At 39.3% G+C, this 18,416-nt stretch overlaps 1 protein-coding gene across 3 annotated transcripts in view; it reads left to right on the forward strand.

Moving 5' to 3' along the window:
• The window catches only part of LOC114564799 (cAMP-specific 3',5'-cyclic phosphodiesterase 4B), a 52,476-nt gene that overhangs the window by 11,087 nt on the left and 22,973 nt on the right, over window positions 1-18,416 (forward strand). For all 3 annotated transcript variants that reach the window (XM_028592368.1, XM_028592369.1, XM_028592370.1), the window contains 6 exons: window positions 3,219-3,373; window positions 9,974-10,221; window positions 15,913-16,107; window positions 16,190-16,226; window positions 16,845-16,915; window positions 17,704-17,753. In XM_028592368.1, the coding sequence (XP_028448169.1) occupies window positions 3,332-3,373; window positions 9,974-10,221; window positions 15,913-16,107; window positions 16,190-16,226; window positions 16,845-16,915; window positions 17,704-17,753 (643 nt within the window). In that variant the 5' untranslated portion in view covers window positions 3,219-3,331. The remainder of the gene's footprint in view (window positions 1-3,218; window positions 3,374-9,973; window positions 10,222-15,912; window positions 16,108-16,189; window positions 16,227-16,844; window positions 16,916-17,703; window positions 17,754-18,416) is intronic.

The raw sequence follows: 18,416 nt of genomic DNA on the forward strand, positions 1-18,416 counted from the left end.
CTGATATTAGCATTTAGCTATGGTAAAAGCACCAAAAGTGCGGCCTCAGACTCTCTTGAATAAAAATGATTATTATGGGGGTTGTTAAGGTAATTTCCTGCAATTAAAGTACATGTTAGAAATATGAATAGTTTAGAGTATGGCAGTACTAGGGCACATACATTACTTTGGGAACTACTTGGACTGATACTCATATCAAAACTTTTTTAAACTTATTTTAAATGTCTTTTATTTGAATTAATTGTGGCTGCACAATTGTTGGAATTGTTAGTTATTCCTAGATTTATTTTTTCATGTTCTTTCTTTATGACTGACGGTTAAAGTAGATAATACATGAAAGTTATATGGCAGTCATTCTCTGTATGTATTTGATTATGTGTTACAAAGGATTTAACCTGAGCCAGGCCATACAACAATGATAGCAATCATATCACATCCATACAGGGTTAGTAGTATACAGCTGTTAAAAAGACACAGAACCTCTGCTCTGCCTAGGTTGCAAAATGTAAATAAATATATTTATTCAGGCCTTTTTATTGGGCATCATCCTCGCATTAATGGTGTATTGTCAAAAAAGACTTGACTTGAAGTCTAAATAAACGCTTCAGGTCACGTTTACGCCCGTAAGACGGGACTGCAACGCTAGCCTGACAGAGCATGTGCAGAAAGCTGTAAATATTAAAACAAAAGCATATTTGTTGCGGGAAACATGCAAGTGAAAAACACATCTGAAACATTTGTGGTCAAGACACTGGTTAGTTCAAGTTCTTGAAAAAACAATACTAGCATTACAATTCATATGTGTATTACATAAAAACGTTGGTTGGACTTCCCTGGCAGGTGTCACTGGTATTGTTTGTCTTTAAAGCCCCCATTAGTACGCTAACTCCTTCATATCACAATGATGCTGGACTGGAACTTAGGATCTTATCTAACATGCTGTCACGACTGACTTACACTTATGATACCACTAACATATTCTGCATTTTGAAAGTCAGCCTTTTCACTCAGTGCTCCCAGCTCATTGAATGACCTATACACCTTGCCTTGAGGATCAGTACTCTCACCTATGGACAGTTCAGGGCCATGATCACGGGCCACTGTGTGGCAGTGTGTAATTGGTTTAACTGATTTTATTGTTTTCATCTGTTTCTATCCTTGTTTTATCCCTGTGCACAATTGTCTAACTGATTTCTTTGTTTCTGTTTATATTACTGTAAACTCAGCATCGTAAATGTGGGCCTGCCCTCGATGATCTATCTGAGATATAAATAAAGGTTGAATGAATAATACATAATTAAGTCTTTAAATAGATTAATGATTCTACGTTAAATGTTTCTATAGATAGTTTTTTTTTCTTCTGTTTATGGTCACAATAACCACCACGGCCTTACCATCTACTTAAAACCTCTGTACCATGAAGTATGCAGAATCTGAACGTGAAACCTACAATGGACTTATCTATGCAAACTCATACATTATTGAGAACTTTTCTCTCATGCTGAGATTTGAACCAGCAGCTGAATCTTACAGATGCTCAAAACACTAATCCCTTTGGTATCTGCTGTCATTTTACCTCTCATAAAACTTTTTTTCAAATAAAAAAACCAAGGACAACAGGAAGCCACAATGAAGAAGTTGTTTGTAAAGCTACAAACAAGATTGGGTTGTTTGTGCAGCTGAGAAATTCTCTTTTCATGCAACTTGACTTGGCAGCTTCTGGAAAGCACCAACAACAGCCTCCCTCACCAGCAGTCCGACACTGACTTTAACACAAGAGCACAGTGCCTGTTAAATAAGTGGTGATGTGAGGTGGAACATGGGGGTGGAAGGTGATCAATAGTGACATGGAAAATATCGATTCATTTTTGTCACAAAGATTAGTCACTCATGTCTGCCTTTTGGTGGTGTTCTACCAGCTGGTGTCTTTCTATTATTGATGAGTGTACAGTCACTGCATTCCAAACAGGCTGAAAGATGGGACTGGACTAACAGACCTTCAGGCACACACACCATGCACCCTATCACATAACAACCTTTTTTCACAGAACCATTATCACAGAGTGTATTTTATGCATTAATACATACCAGGGTTAAAGTTACCGGTACATTGTTTTTGTAAGTTTTTTTTAGCACATTTACTACAAATTGCATATATTTAAAGCTTTAGTGCGTAACTTTTTGATATTAATGAACGTCCGTTAGATTTAAGCCATTGCCAAATGAGTTGCTACAAAGCTAATTAAGACTATCAGCTCCACACAATTCTCTCTGTATTTCTCAGTATGTCTATGTTCAGAAGATTGTCGTTCGGCGTCTTTCCCGTGCAGAAACTTGAGTGAAGATAATTATATCTTCTGACGAGTCCTTTAAGTTTTTTTTAATCTGGCTACAAGCAACTGCGTGGAGGAGGGGTAGGGGCGGTGCGATCACGGAAGGCTTGTTTCATGTGGATGCGCCGACAGTTTTGTTGTCATTACTTAGAATTCCTCATGGAGGAGACAGAAACTACGCACTATAGCTTTAACATTACACGTAGCCACAAAGCTGAACCTCAATTAGTTTTGTACCAACCAAACTGTGTGTGAATCACAGAGTATTAAATACTGAAAGCTGACATAAAATGTCTAGTCCTAATTTGTAAGATTTATTATCCTACTAATTTATTTCTTTAGGCAACATTTTTGTACAGCTGCTTTTTTATTTAACATTTAAGAAGTTTGGCTTATTTTTTAAATGGAAAAAAAGGTTTTGTAGACACAAGACAGAGTTTACAGCCATACTAAGTCTCTGTTGGAGTGGTGCTTTAAATTAAATACTGATGCCAGCATGCTAACATGCTCACTTTTTTATTGCTACAGCCCAATCATACAGTTCTGTTTTATACCTTTTACTGTGTTTTTTCTGCCTTCACTGTATATTTCCATTTACTACAGTATGAATGTCTTATTGTACAAACTTGTAACTGCTGAGATAGGTAATCCATTACAGTTCATATAATGTCTGCTTTTTAGTCAAAGTTGTGTATTGCAGTCCGTAACGCAACACAGTGTATAGAGACTTGTCAACGTTCTGGACACAGAATTGCATTACCAAGTCAAAGCAACTCTGACACTAATTTCAGACTTGATGTCCACTGTGAGGGAGGCAGGCAGTATAACTTTTGGAACTGGCTACTTTATCATTGCTCTCCCCTTCTGTCTGCCTCCCATGTGCAGGCGTACTGGTGAGGCTGCCCAGAGCAGGAGAAGCAGAAAAGAGCTGCGTTTTTGGAGAGAGGATCAGAGACGCGGAGAGAGAGAGAGTGAGTCTGGCTAAACATCCCAGCAGGATGAAGAAAAGCAGGAGTGCACAGGGGCTTACACCAGGCGATGTAAGTATTGCTCATCCCAACCATCCATTTGTGCAACTGTGAATCCATCCATGCATTCAGTACACATCCACTCGTGATTTCATTTTATCTGAAATTCCGCATCTTGCCTCTAAAGTTTACAGCCTAATTCTGCAGTTTGCACAGTTGCTATAAATTGTGTAATGTTTCTTCCCAAACAAAGATACACTGAGCTCTAGTGAGAATACACTAAGGCAGCAAGGTGCAGTATGTTTGTGCGGTGGTCGGTGACTCATAAACAGATGACTGTACTGTACACAACAGACCGCTATCCAGCAGGACATGCTGCAGAGAGCGAGATTGGTGTGTGTGTGTGTGTGTGTGTGTGTGTGTGTGTGTGTGTGTGTGTGTGTGTTAGTGTGTGTGTGTGTGTGTGTGTGTGTGTGTGTGTGTGTGTGTGTGTGTGTGTGTGTGTGTTTTGGAACAGAGACTTGGGGGTGAAGGCCAGTGTGTTGTGTGTGTCTGTGCGTGAGAGAGAGAGAGAGTTAGGAAGATGATAGAGACAGAGAGTTGAGGAGTGATGCAGCATTGACACGGAGGCAGAGGGGGAGGAGGAGGAGGAGGAAAGGTGTTAAAAGACAGCTCACACCAGGAGACATTTAGGGCATGGACTGAGTGGAAACATGAGGAGGAAGGACAGAAATCCGACAGAGAGGCCCATCTGTTTATCCTCCACGCCACTGGTGTTTATGACTGGGCAGGCAGGCCAGATCATTTACGTTGACATTGTCCAACAGGAGCTCCGAGGCCAAGCTGCATCCTGGATGATGAAAGTTTTCCTGCTGTGACTGGCCTCCATCACCCTCCAACCCCCCCTAGAATTCCGGACTGGCTAGTTACTGAATATTTATCATAATAAAAATATAGGAAAACGCATCTAATGGTGTTAATTTGTTCACTGCTAATAGAGAAAATACACCACTTAATCCAGTATAATGTCTATTAATGTCAGGAATTATCAATGGTAATATTTACTTTCATACTAGCAGTAATTTAGGTAATGGCAGACACATTTTTCAAAAGGCCAGCACCTAAATGCTTATTCAATCTACTGGGTATGTATGTGCAGGCTTCTTCAAGAGTGTATGGCTGCAGCCTGGAGACCTCTGTCTCATGCTACGATGACTTTACAATTTTCTTTTTTTTTATTAATGCTTTATTTGCAAATTCATAATAAGCATAACATCAAAACGTATGCCAGGTGAAAAAGATTTAGCTCAACAATGAAGCCACCCACATGTAATACTAAAAATAATACACATTTACAATTATACAATATGAGAACACAGAAGGCAGGCTACAATAAAAAATGTTGTCATGCCTCCCATTAGAAGGGGATCTGTACGGTGGCCTACACGGGCAAACGCCCTGCAACTTCACAAAACACATGGAAATTAAGAAAACAACTTCATTCATTTGAAATTAAGAAAAACAAATACACACAACACATTCATTTGACAACAAATACATGCGCTGCAAATACATTCACAACCAAATACAAAACAGCGCTGCAAATACACAAACACAACACAACACAACCAAATAAAAACACAAGCACAAACCCGCAAACAAATGCAACAAAAAAAACTGCAAGATTACACAATGGAAGTTCTCCAGACCTCAAGGAGCAGCTAGGTGGAACAACCCAAATACACAAACGTTTGTTTGTTTAATTTCTCGTTTGGTGGGTGTGTCTCGCTCAGGTCACAGGTGATACTCAATCAGCAGAGACGCTGTAAACTCGTGGTCAAAACTTTAAAAAGCGTTAACGTTGACCTTTGTTTATGCCTCCTCACTGAAGTGTCAATAATTTGTGATTGTACAACAAAATAAGTGATCAATCTGCATTCCTATTGTGGAGCAATTCGCTCTTGAAATACAAAAAACAGACAGGATTTATAGTCCCTCCCTGTTTAGTAAACCAGCCAGTTTCATTAGCATGATTGCCATAAGCCTACTGTTTAGTTCAAAAACATCCAAAACACCAAAGGAAGAAGAGCGGACCAGACGCAAGCTTTTATTTTGAAAAGTCGAAGCTCGGGCACGGCACCAGCCAGGCAACAAGAAAAATTAGGGTTATAATAAAATATTGGTTAACATCCTTCTTTCTGAAATCATAAAAACAAAGTAAAAATTGAAGGGACCATTTAAAACTGCATCAGTTGTCAAATGAATGAAGTTGTTTTCTTAATTTGCATGTGTTTTGTGAAGTTGCAGGCTGCAGCCATACCCGACTCGGCTTCTTTATAGTTTTTAATATTTCTGTATTTCAGTGTACTGAAATATATAGTAATACTACTTTCAATAGCTGTAATGCTCCTCAATAGCTCCTGTAGAGTATTTCCCAAACCTAAAGATATATGAGAGGCACTGTAATAGCACCAGGGAAAAACAGTACCAATTTATATGTCAGTGTTTTTTGTTGTTGTTGTTTATTTGGTTTATTGACAAACAGGATTGGGACTAATGTGTCTCAGTAACTCTGTTACTTTTGGCAGTAACTAGTACTCTAAAGCATTCTTTTTTTAAATTAAGTAACTAAATTACCGTTACTGAAAAAGACTTGTTCGTTATTATCCCTGCCATCCGCCATGTGTAAGCGTGGAGGGAATCATGCATTCTTGTGTGTATCTGTCCTGTGGCGCTCTCGTGCGTGTGTGTGTGTGTGTGTGTGAGAGAGAGAGAGACAGAGTGAGGGGAAGAGAGGGTGGACTATTGCACAAAATGTTTCTGTAAGTTATGAATAACTTACTCGGAATGCTGCTGTTTCACTTTTTGACCCGCCCGCCTGAACTCCTGGCCAACCCGCGGGTTGTGGGTCGATGCCATCAGCCTAATATTTTTTGTGCACATTTTTGTAAGCTCAAGGACCTCTCATGGTTGCAGTAATTCACACACACACACACAAAAACAATTGCTCTGTTTTATACCGTCATCAAGTGCAAAATGTACAGAGGCATTCAGCATTAATTCCTGTTGGCAACATCGCCCTGTCATATTGACCAAAAAGTTGCCGAGTGTATCGCCAGTGGTGAGTTAACTGACAAAGGCATTTCAGCAGCTGGCATTATTAAATGTTTTAAATGACCACCGCAACCACAAGAGATCCTTGAGCATACAGTCATAAATGTGCACAAAAAATATTAGGCTGATGCGTACAGTAGTATTCAAGATTAGCTGTGGACAGTGAGAGACAAAGGTACACACACACACGACCAAACGCATGATGAGATGATAATAATAACAACAATACTGAAATGAAAGCTAAAGCCACATTGCCAATGGCAGCATAGTTACTGAAAACAATTAAGGACTGGACATATTTCTATCATTGCCCTTGGTGTTTACACAGTTCATTAACATGCATTCAGTGTGTGACATTAAGATGTTACACACAAGCAGACAATCAAAAACTTATCAAAAATCATATAAAATGACAATGCTAATGTAACATAGTTCAAGATGCAAATATCATTGAATTAGTAGTTAAATTATATGTATGTATTTCATCGTGGTTATACAGTAGAAGCTCATTTTCAAGTCATTTTTCTTCATTTCACAGAAAAGTGAAATGTGATTCTGTATAAATATCTGCCATTCTACACCTCAACACCCTCGAGTGTCAATCTGCCGCCTTCCATTCTGATTCCATACTTCCTTAATAATTAAAGTAGTCTCTCTTTTTGTCTCTTTGGCTCCTAGATAAAAAAAAAATCAGGCACTTCATCAGGTCATGCTGTTAGAACTTCACTCCTAAAGCTGTCTCATTTATACCACCTTGTTCAAAAAGGCTTTTTGGAAGCATCCCAGAGAACAGTGGAGTTGTTTGGACTCTGCAGCCAAGAAAGGCCTTTCATCTTCATCGAGAAAACACCCACTCCACCTCTGTTTGACACTGGCGATACACTCCCTCTGTTTCAGACTCATTGTTTTACCTTTCATCTCAGTTCCTGTCCTTTTATTACCATGTTCAGGCACATATGATATATCCAGCTTTCTAAATTTACTGTTGTTTTGAATTCTGAAATTCTCAACATCCTTATCCTACTCCCGGCTTATATACACTCAAAGTGAATTAGCAGTATTTCCACTTCCAAGTGCCATTTCGACCACAGATGTGGGATCAATAAAGAACTGAAATGACATGCCCAAATGTGAGAGGTGCGATCAATACACAATTGATACATGATTTGGCAGTAAACCAGCAATGGCACTGTGACATATTGACAAGATTTAGATGTCTGATTATAACGTTTGTTTGACAAGAGTGATTGTGTAAGTGGAAATGGCTCCAGATCAGAGTCGTCGGAACAGAGTAATGTTTTGCCAGATTTAATTTTCACCCTTTTTTCCCAGGACAGGAAGAATCTATCTTAAAAAGACAGGCACAATATATCAGACAAATTGCATTTCCTAGAAGGAGCAGGGGAGCCAGCAGAGCTTTATTAATGGACAATCAGAAAGAAAGGCAGACACACGCCTGTCTGTGGTTTCTAACTGTCTCAAGCGTCCGATCTGTCTTCCCCTCTTATTCAAAAACTTTCCCTATTCACCAGTTTGCTGTCTATTTCATGTTTTCGTTTTTGCTTCCCAAATGGAGTGTCCTTGCCATTACTGTCCGTCACTTTCACTGGAAAGAGAAGGTGGGATGACTTCCTCTTTCCATCTGTTGTTTTTATTTCTTAGGTCACTGTTGGCTCTCATCATGTGACATCACTCTATCTACCTTACTTCTCTCATTAATTAGAATTTTAGCATTTTTCCTTTTGACCTTCATCTCTCACAGGACTCAGTCATTTCCAAATCTCAGAGAGGATCACTCTGTCCTCTTTGAAGAGCCAATTTGGACTTGGAACATACTTTTCTTGATGCAATAAAGAGGACATTTTGGGAGCAGAATCAGTGCTGTCAACCCCTTGGGAGATGTAATTTACGGTCACAGTGTTTTGGATGCATCACCTCAACAAGACAGATGTTCATGTGCTTTCACAGTGGTCCTTTTGACTTGTTACCAAGCTTAGGTATATGCTACTATTCCTTATTTTTTATTTTTAGCAGCTGTTTGATTACTAGAGCTGAAGCAATTGGTTGTTTAATTAATGAATAAAAAAAAAAACAGAATCAAAACAATCAGCTTTTCAAATGTAAGGCTTTGCTGGTTTTTTTCAGTCTTCTATGATAGTAAATTGAATACCTTTAGGTTTTGGACTGCTGATCTGACAAAACAAGACATTTGAAGACATCACCTTGGGCTTAAGGAAATAGTAATTTGAAAAGCTACTCCGAAAAGCAATCTATAATGAAAATAATTATTAACCTTGGTACCTACTAGAGCTAGACCAATTAATCGGCCAGGACCAATATATCAAATTGCAGATATATAAGTACGGGTGTATTATAAGTAACAGTAATAAGGAATTGCTGTACAGAGCATCATTACATAGTTTGTCCAGTAGAGAGCACTGATACGTTAATTTTTCAATGTTTAAAAAAAATAACTATCGGCCGATATATTTTTTATTTTTTTTTTGAACTTATAAGTAAGCATATTAGCAATGGTCTCAAAAATCCAGTCTCGGTCGGGCTATAGTATCTACGTACAACAAGTAACTGCATTTAGGTTAATACTGTCAATCAAGAGAATAACTAGTTTGACCTTTTTCTTTCACACTCGTCTTCATCATCTCCTGCGCCACATACAAAAATGGACCAATGTTTTCTTGTTTGCCAAAGTCATGTTCAAGGAATTCCTCGACTCTATCATTCCACCACACCCTCCCCTCCCCCGGCATCATCGTGCCGCCTCATCTCCCTTGTTTATTTAAAACCTGTCGCCAAGATTCATTTACACTTTCGCGCAGTGAACATAAAGTGGAGGGTGATGTATGCAGAATGAGTTCTGGCAGCCTGCCTCTGTTTCCTCAGTGCCCTGGCTTGTTTACAACCCGTCATTACAGTGAAAGCACCCAGGGCTCCTTACCGGAACCTTCACACTCAACCAGACACATAAAACACACAATCTATATTCAGGACTGCTTCATCAAAATGTCAATTGGCAGCTCAAGTGTCAAGGGTCTGGTGTCAAGGCTTTGATCAAACGGTTAATTTGTCTCTGTGTTGTTAAAAGCATAAAACATAAATGCATCCAATATACACTGGGCACTTCAGGGATATGTGCAGGATAGTTTAGTTTGTTAAAACATTTGTACTTTGAGTTGCTGCAGAAAATTTTGGTTTATGTGTGCTGAATTAGTCTCGTAAATCTCTCCTGTTTTACCCCCAAATCCTTTATATTATAAATTACTTCATTCTTGATTTTCCTTTCATTAATTTCCTTTTCATTGCTTTACTTTTTGGCTTTTGCTCTATAGGGTATATATTAAATCGTTATATGAGAATACTTGTTTATGTTTAATCTTGTTGTTTTTGTGCCACTATCATTAGCACAAAAACATTTCACCCATATTTTCTTCATGTTTATTCACCACAAAGCCTACCCAGAGGGAATATTATGAGCCAATTTCATGGAAATCTAACCCATGAAATTGTCATTTTTGTCTTTTATTTTTTTTTCGTACTCAGGAGAATAAGGATCCTCCTGTTGGCCAATTTTCCACAGGCAGCACACTCGGGGTAGAGGTGTGCAAAGTCCACAGGCGGTTTTCTGGCAACCTGCAGCTGCCTCCGTTGTCATGGCGACAGGCGGAAAAGGAGAGGGACAGGGGCAGGCCGCTAACACCTGAAGAAGATCCAGTGACCCGGACCAGACCCACAAGTCTGCCCATCTCCTCTCTGCCCCGCATCGACATCACAGAGGCTGACCCTGACAGGTAAGGATCATCACTGGGATACCATGTTTATGACGCAGTTTTTATATAGAAGAAATGCCACCATGTTATACAGTATATTACTCATATTATGTGTTGTGTGTGGAGAATTATAATAACCACATTCTCCGCTTTTTCTTCTTAGTTTTTAGTTTGTATTTTGTTGTGTGTTGGTAACAGTGGGAGGCTGGTGTTTTCTCCCATCTGCTTTCGACATTAGATTAGCAAATAAAGTAAAGTTGGCCGTGGCATTTATATATATATATATATATATATATATATACAGTATATTATTTTTTTTATTTTGGTTCGCCACAAGGTTTTCAACACCTTGTTTTCTTCTTACTTTTAGTTGTTTCTTACAGTGATAACTGTAATCCTGTGCTCTGGAGAGAAACACAAATTCTAAGGCATCAGATAGTACAAAATAATTTGGCAGTAATTAAATTAAATACACCGTTATTGTTGTGTCTACCTCAGAGGCAGAATACACTGGGCTGCTGTTATATGTATAGAAAAAGAGTTTTTATTATGGCTACTACTTAATTATTGAATGGCAATTTGCCACATACTCCCTTTTCTTTGAACCTCCTGTGACTCACCCCACTAAATTACAGATGATTATGGGCTCTCTTCAGAGATGTATTGTAAGTTGCTTTTATCTCTATAACCGTCATACTCTGCTCTACTGATTCTGAAAAGCATGGGTTGCATTTATCTGGATTAAAGGTCAGGAGCTGGAAAAGTTTTGCTCTGTTATTGCACATCACTGTGGACTCTCCATGACTTTTAGTGTTATTTTCCAGCTGTTGTTGATTAGCCAATCAGCCTGTTGATGATGTTGTTTTGGATTTGCATTTGCATTATAAATATTGCAGGGGGGGGGTGGGGAGATATCTACAAATCCAAATATTTATAAACTCAAGTGTCACATTCTTCTGAGTATTTGAGTGAATATAGTGCAGTATCGTGAATCATTTGATCTCAGGATTATCTTTTCTTCAATATGTTTTTTTGGCACCTTATTACAAAACAACAACTCCTTATTCTTTATCACATTCAAACCAGTGAGAAAGGTTTCTTGAAGGCCGTACTGTAGCTTTTAAACACCAGGAAAGTGCCGGCACTCTTCTTGCCTCAGACTTGGTTGTAAAGCAGCTGCACTAATGGAAGCCAGGGGAGAGAACAGGGAGCTCAGGTCGGACCAGGCAGACTGCAGCGCTGTTGCTGTTAATCCTGGCCAGAAACCGTCGCCACACAGCTCACCGAGATGCTTTCGCAAGCAGGTGGTAAACAAGCATCTCCGTCGATACAGGCGCTTCACTGTAGCAAATACCTGGTAAGAATTTGCTTGGTGTGTGATGTGTGAATGGTAGCGACGGCGATGTGTCAACTCTGTTTATTTATTGTGTTCTTAAAGAGCTGCAGCAGATGCATGGTTATTTATTTATTACAGTAACTCACACAGACCCTTATTTAGCAGTAGTTTATTTCAAGTTGCCAAAAAAATGGCCCTGCTCCAGGGTGAGTTAGAGTTCAGGAGAATATATGTCGTAGGCCTACAGAGTAGTAGTAGCAGTTGTAGTAGAATTACAGTAGTTTGGCAGTTTTGACAAATAAAGACTAAATCTCATCCAGAATCTTGTGCTGCTACAGTTCTACTCTTCTTTATGTGTTGAAATGTGTGAAAGATGATGACATTTTTTCATCTTATCACACGGCTTGGTTGAAAACTTGATTCTGATTGGCCAATCACAGCATTCTGTGGTCTGCTGTTTCTGTATAACAGACCATTGCCATGGATGGAGTTTTGATCATAGACTCTGGCGGGCAATTTTTTATATGAATATTTTTATATATTGTTTTTAAATAATTATTTCTGCTCATACAGAGGTCATACCACATACAGCATTACTTAGCTCCGTGTTTAGCCCACAATGGGGCGACCTGGCTTCCACTGGAGAGCCGTGCTCATCAGTGGTAAAGTTGACCGACCCGACCGGAACGCTGGCGTCATCAGTGGGTTACCTCAGTATGAGTAGCCGTGTAATAAGCCATGTAATAAGCCGTGTAATAAGCGGGATAATGTAGAGCAAGCCAATCATTATTGCAAATTGAACCCCTTCAGGCTGATTAAAGACCCCGTCCTGCATCAGCCTAACAAGGTTCTAATTTGCAATAATGATCTGCTCGCTCTACATTATCCCTTATATTAAATGTGTGTATTGTTGAAACATTAAAACGTACAAGCTGAGCATAGTGCCAAGTGTTTTTCATCTGCTATGTGCTGTGCTGAAGAGAGATGTCTTCTTTGACCTTTGCATGAATAAATGTGCATCATTAGTGCTCATAATTACTTTGTTTGTTCTCTGGATACAGTGTGTGCAGTTTGGGGTTTTTGAAAATATATATTTAGTGGTCTAAGTTAAGAAAGCCAGCCTGTTTCTTTTTTTCTGTTTCCAGTCAGATGCTAATGCGAGGCTCTGGTTCTTCTCAGTCTTCCAAATGTCACACTGTCAGGGGAGGGTTGCTTTCAGCCTATTGAGTCTCTACTGCTAAATAAACTCTACTTATTTGGACGTACAATATATAAACACTGACATTGTGTTGAATTAACACTTATGTTTTCTTATACTTGGATACACTGTCTTCTGACAGAACTAGTCCATTATTTTTATAGGTTACATTTGGTAATTTTGTAAGGATAGCATTCTGACAAAGAAGTCAAATCCTGTCTGTCCTAATTTAAGATATTGTCACTGAAATCTCAAACGCTTAGAGTCAGGCTGTTAAACAGGACAATAAGTGCTTCACATGTTTTTGCCGATCATGTTGGACTGTAATATCTCTCAGCAACATCTTGGGAACCTTGTCCCACACACCTCTACTCTACTAACAGTCTCTCTTCTGACCATCTCAGCCCTCCTCTCCTCTCCCTGTGTTCCTGATAATGCTGTTTTAATTCCTAATAGAGGAAAATAAACCTTGGTGAATTGGCTTCATAGTACATAAAGAGACTTGCAAATGTGAAAAGGTCAGTGTGTTGCCTGAAATGGTCTGTTATTGTGGTGATTCGGATTTTAAGTAGATGTGATGTGACCTGAAAACCATAACCAAGGTAGAAAGGGGCTCTCCGTTGTTCTGTGCAAACAGATATTTTTCCCCCCTGGTAAATATCTACATTACACCATTTGGGCATAAGTGACAGTTTCTAACTTGACAAATAAAAATCTGGATTTTCCACTTTAATACCTCCCTTTTTTTATATAAACTCTCTAGCATATGTTTTTATAGGACATCATAGGTAGACAAGGGAAGGGTGGGTGGGAAGATGACCGCACTGACTAATCTGCAGTGGTATAATATAGAGGGGAAAAGGACAGGCGGTCAGATAAACAGAGCAACTGCGAGAGTTCCAGCCCAGATCTGCCTGTTAGCGTCTGCCAAACCTACGTTATTCCAGCACGTGGCCTGTTACTGCACAGAAAAGGGGTCTGTCTGTCGGTGTGTGTGTGTGTGTGTGTGTGTGTGTGTGTGTGTGTGTGTGTGTTTGAGTGAGCAGCCACAGTATCTGGTTTTTTTGTTGCCTAATGAGAAGGGAGTAGGTGGAAGGGAGAGAAGAATGCTGCGGAGGTCCCCTAGGTGCAGGGTTGGGCACTTTGACTTCAGCGAGGAAGTGGTCAGTAGTGTACACCTCTCGGCTCCCAGGTGATTCTTTAGTCTTTCAAAATATTTCTGTCTTTTTCTCTTTTGAAAATATGTTATTGAGCAACACTGTTAATCTAGACTGTCTACTTGAGTATTTGGAGCCTTTTATGTCTTTCTTTGCTCTTTACATGTGTCTACTGTAGATGTTGTAGAATGAATGCATTATTGGTAGATTGATTGAAATTCAGACTTTACAGTACATTGCCAAAACAAATTGTTTCCAAAAAAAGCAAAAAAATCTGAGTTTTATTTTGATTTATTGTATCAGACTAATGCTGTGATCTTTACCGTTTCTATGATCAGGATCTACAGAAATGTTGCGTTGTTGACATACTGTGGATTCCTGCTTGTGTCAGATTAAGAGACTAGATTGCTGCCGGTAAAGCATGCTGTTAATGTTGTGTGAAGTTGGGATTTGGATGACGCCAAGTGCAACACAGACGTTTATTGCTCTCCCCGTGCGTAATCAGAGTTTGCAGATTTTACATTAATCTGAGCTTTACTGGCAGAGGTGTGGGACTGAGAGCATCTCAGTGGGATATGTGCCTGGTTAATCCCACATGTCGCAGGAATGACAGGCGGGTGGGGGAGGGGAGTGTGGGGGGTGGAGGGGGGTCAATGTAGGGAAAATGATGAAGTGACCTGGACAGACAGTCCATTACAAGATAGATTTTATAGGGGCTGGTTGAGTACTGAGTGTGTTTGTGAAAGCTATAAAATGTTAACTTTTCTACTGCAACTGGACGAAGAAATGAAATGTTACAGTAATGTGTCTTATATCCAAGCTAAACTCAGGACTTAGCAAGAGTGATTTATGATTTGTGGCATCTGTTGGTCCTGCGAGGCATTGATACTTTGACCTTTTAGTCTAAACTCCGGTCCATCTGACCTGATCATCTGGTTACACAATAGCTTGTCCTTTACTCCTGCACCCACTCAATGGGGACAAACCGATTTATATCCGTCTGTGCTGGTGGTTTCGCTGTGGCATCAGCAAACATGCTGGGTAGGTAGACTGTAGATGTTTGCATTTTTTGACACAAATCAAATGGCAGTCGGCTGCTTGTTGATTTGCTTTTGCTCTGAGCATTTCTTCTTTTCTTGATGAATTCATTGTTTGGACTTCCACTTTTTTGTTCTGTTTTCTATTTCTTTTTCTATTGGACCGTATTGGATGTAAATTTTCAAGGTCAGGGACAAGCATTAAACATAAACTATTTGATTATAGGTTGCATTAGACTTTCCATGTTTTTCTTTTCATTCTAGATTTGTCAAGGACTATGTGCAAAAACATTCATCTCAAACAATGAGAGGAGATACTTGTTCCAGATTAAACTACTGTACTTACCATTTGCACTCCCTGACGAGGTAGATAAAGACACTACAATTTACAATAATTCCACTGGATATGGTTGAGTGTATCTGTCACTATAAAACAAAACAAGGCTAAATAAAAAAAAACACACATAATGCTCGACATAACACGATAAGGAGCTAATCTCTCTCTTTGCTTGTTTGCTGCTCTTGAGTGGGGATGAATGGGAGGAGGTGTCATGGACAGTTTTCCAGTTAGACAGTTTACAATAAAACAACCCCTTCTCTCACTGACCAGCAAAACATACTAATTTAATGAGCACAGTAGTTTGGTTTTTAGGCCATGGATGGATAGGTGAGTAATCATTTTAGAGTTTATGCAACCATCTCTTTCCTGGATGGGATTTGTGAAGATATTGCGCAAGCCAGTACTTACTGGCGGCTTATTGAAAGTACTATGACGGTGATTTGATAGTCAGTGTAAATTATTAGATTGATCAGATATAGACTCCATAAAGGTAATGATTAAAAAAAAAAAAACACTCTAGGGGAAAAAACAAGAACCATTCACTGATTTCATTGAATAATATACAGTACATGCTCTCTAAAGACAAAAGGAATATGTTTTTTTCAGCTCCTCTCAAATGTAACTGATTACTGTTTATCTCTTAGCTTTGAAGGGGGAAATGGTCCATCATTGTGCTGCAGTCCTTCAGACCTGCTGGCATCTCCGGGTTCTGGTCTGGTCCTACATCCCAACCTGGCGAGCCATGGCCAGCGCCGGGAGTCCTTCCTGTACCGCTCTGACAGCGACTACGAACTATCGCCAAAGTCCTTGTCTCGAAACTCTTCCATTGTTGGAGAACTGTGAGTTGAAATGATTATTGACAGAGACTGTTGTCAACTGTGTATGTGTATTCAATAGTTTTCAAATCCCATCCCATTTCAGGCATGGAGAGGACATGATTGTGACTCCATTTGCTCAGGTAAGAACTCATTATAAATAGATCTTTGGCAAACACCCAAGGGCTTTTAAGATGTTAAGCATCTCATGGATCCAGAAAGTAACTCATTTACTCAGGCATGAGTCAACTCTTAGCCCCCTTGTGGCATTTAGTAGGCATGGCAAGGGTTCTGCTTGTTCTGATGATGTGATGATTGAAACTTGGAAGATAGTAGATACTTCATGCTGCGGCACAGAAGGTGCACTCATTCGGATTGCAGCCTAATGAATGCAGAAGCTATAGTTTCCTACCTTACCTATATATTAAAACATATGTAAGAAAAAATCCAGGTTCCTGAACGTGCTGAATTCAACCTAATGCAGTATCAGTAATTCCTAAATGTTAATGATTTCATAGTGCTGATTTTGGGTGGGATTGGGACTGACAGGCACCATTCAACATTGAGAGGCAGCTGCAAAGACTGTACCAAATCCACTGTTTTTTAACAATTCTAAATTACTCAACAATTAGTAATCTCAGCCTATATCTTCAGATATTTCTTTATATTTTCATGCTGATATTTCTCATACTTCAACCCAACCTTGGCCACGTGTGGCTTCTTCTTCTCATCATCCTATTTTTCTTGTTTTGCTTTTCAAGGTACTTGCAAGCCTTCGGACTGTCAGGAACAATTTCACCACCTTGACAAATGTACAATGTGCATCCAATAGGTAAGTCATCTCATAATTGTATTATAGTATCTGCTTGTGTTTTAGTGGGTGTGATTACAAGATGTAGAATGTCTTTATATGCAATGTAGGTTTGTGTACTGGGTGTTTTTTTTTTATTATTTGTAAGTTGATAGAAATCCTTGGCAAAAAACCACAACATTTTTTTTTTTGCATGTGGATTTTAGCTTTCAGGAACACGTTTAGAGGCTACAATTCATGATGCCAACACACTCCACTTGGGGGCGCTAATGCATCAAAAACGTTTCTAGTGCCATTGTCTCATGAAGGGAGCACTCACATTAAACAAAGTATAGATTCAGACATCCAGAAAGAGATGTGCTTTTAATGTGAAAGCTGGTTTGCAGCAGCAGCAGCAGCAGCAGCAGCATACAGTGACATTTTAATCAATTTTTGGTGGAAAAGGGGCAAACCTCATCTCATTTGAGTGCATAAAAGCTCTCGCTGATCACTGAACCAGGTCAGTGGCTGCTGCAGTTGCATCAGGGTTGGTCAGTGGCTGCTGCAGTTGCATCAGGGTTGCCAGAGGTGGACACAGAGTCAATACAACCTTCAGAGAGAGGGGTCACTGTGAGACAAAACTAAATTAAACGTGACAATGTCACATGGTAGAAAATCTGACCTGAAATGAGGGAGCATCTGTTTTGTTTTTCTGTTGTGGCAACAATAACTCCTGCGTAAATCAAATCACACTGTGAAATAATAAATAGGCAACTATTTATTACAAATCTGATTTTAAAAGTTACTGACTTGTTTTTCACTGGTTGCAGGAGGTCTCCTGCTGCGAATCAGCCTTCTCTCACCAAAGTCTGTCTGTCAGGTAAGTCCCATCAGCCTGCAATGAGCAATGCAATTTTTGTTGTGGTAGTTTCGAAGAAGAGTTTCGAAGAAGTCAAAAGTTAAGTCTGGCTGTTACAGGATTTGAAAGATACAAAATAATAAAAAATAAAATTTGACTTGCATGTAACTAGAATGTGCACAGTTGTAAACAACTTTTATAACTTGAATGAATAGCAAGTGGCATACAGTACAGCAAGTTACTACAGTCTCATTCCTGTGCAGGCAATAAAATAGACTGTGCTAACACAGCACACATTCCCATTTCATATTCAGTCTTCAACATGCAGATGCTTTATAAGTGTGCATGGGCTTTAGGTGGAGCTATCATTGCTCTTGTTTATATAGCACATTTAAAAACAACAGGAGTTGACCCAAAGGGCTTTCCAATCGGGGCAGATGGGATAGGATCTGTTTCAATACAGGTACACATGATTAAAGAAATAAAAGGTGCATTATAGGTAATAATACATAATGTTATATAATAAGACAATAATAGAGAGAAGGCGAGACTCAAATTGGAAACCTAAAACAACAACAACTAACATGATAAAATCAAAGTGTAAAAAAAACAACAATGAACATTTCCATGTCAACACAGAATTACACTGCCAGCAGAAACGTTTCTATCGTTTACACATGCAAA

The sequence above is a fragment of the Perca flavescens genome, chromosome 12, assembly GCF_004354835.1.
Source record: "Perca flavescens isolate YP-PL-M2 chromosome 12, PFLA_1.0, whole genome shotgun sequence".
Taxonomy (NCBI): Eukaryota; Metazoa; Chordata; class Actinopteri; order Perciformes; family Percidae; genus Perca; species Perca flavescens.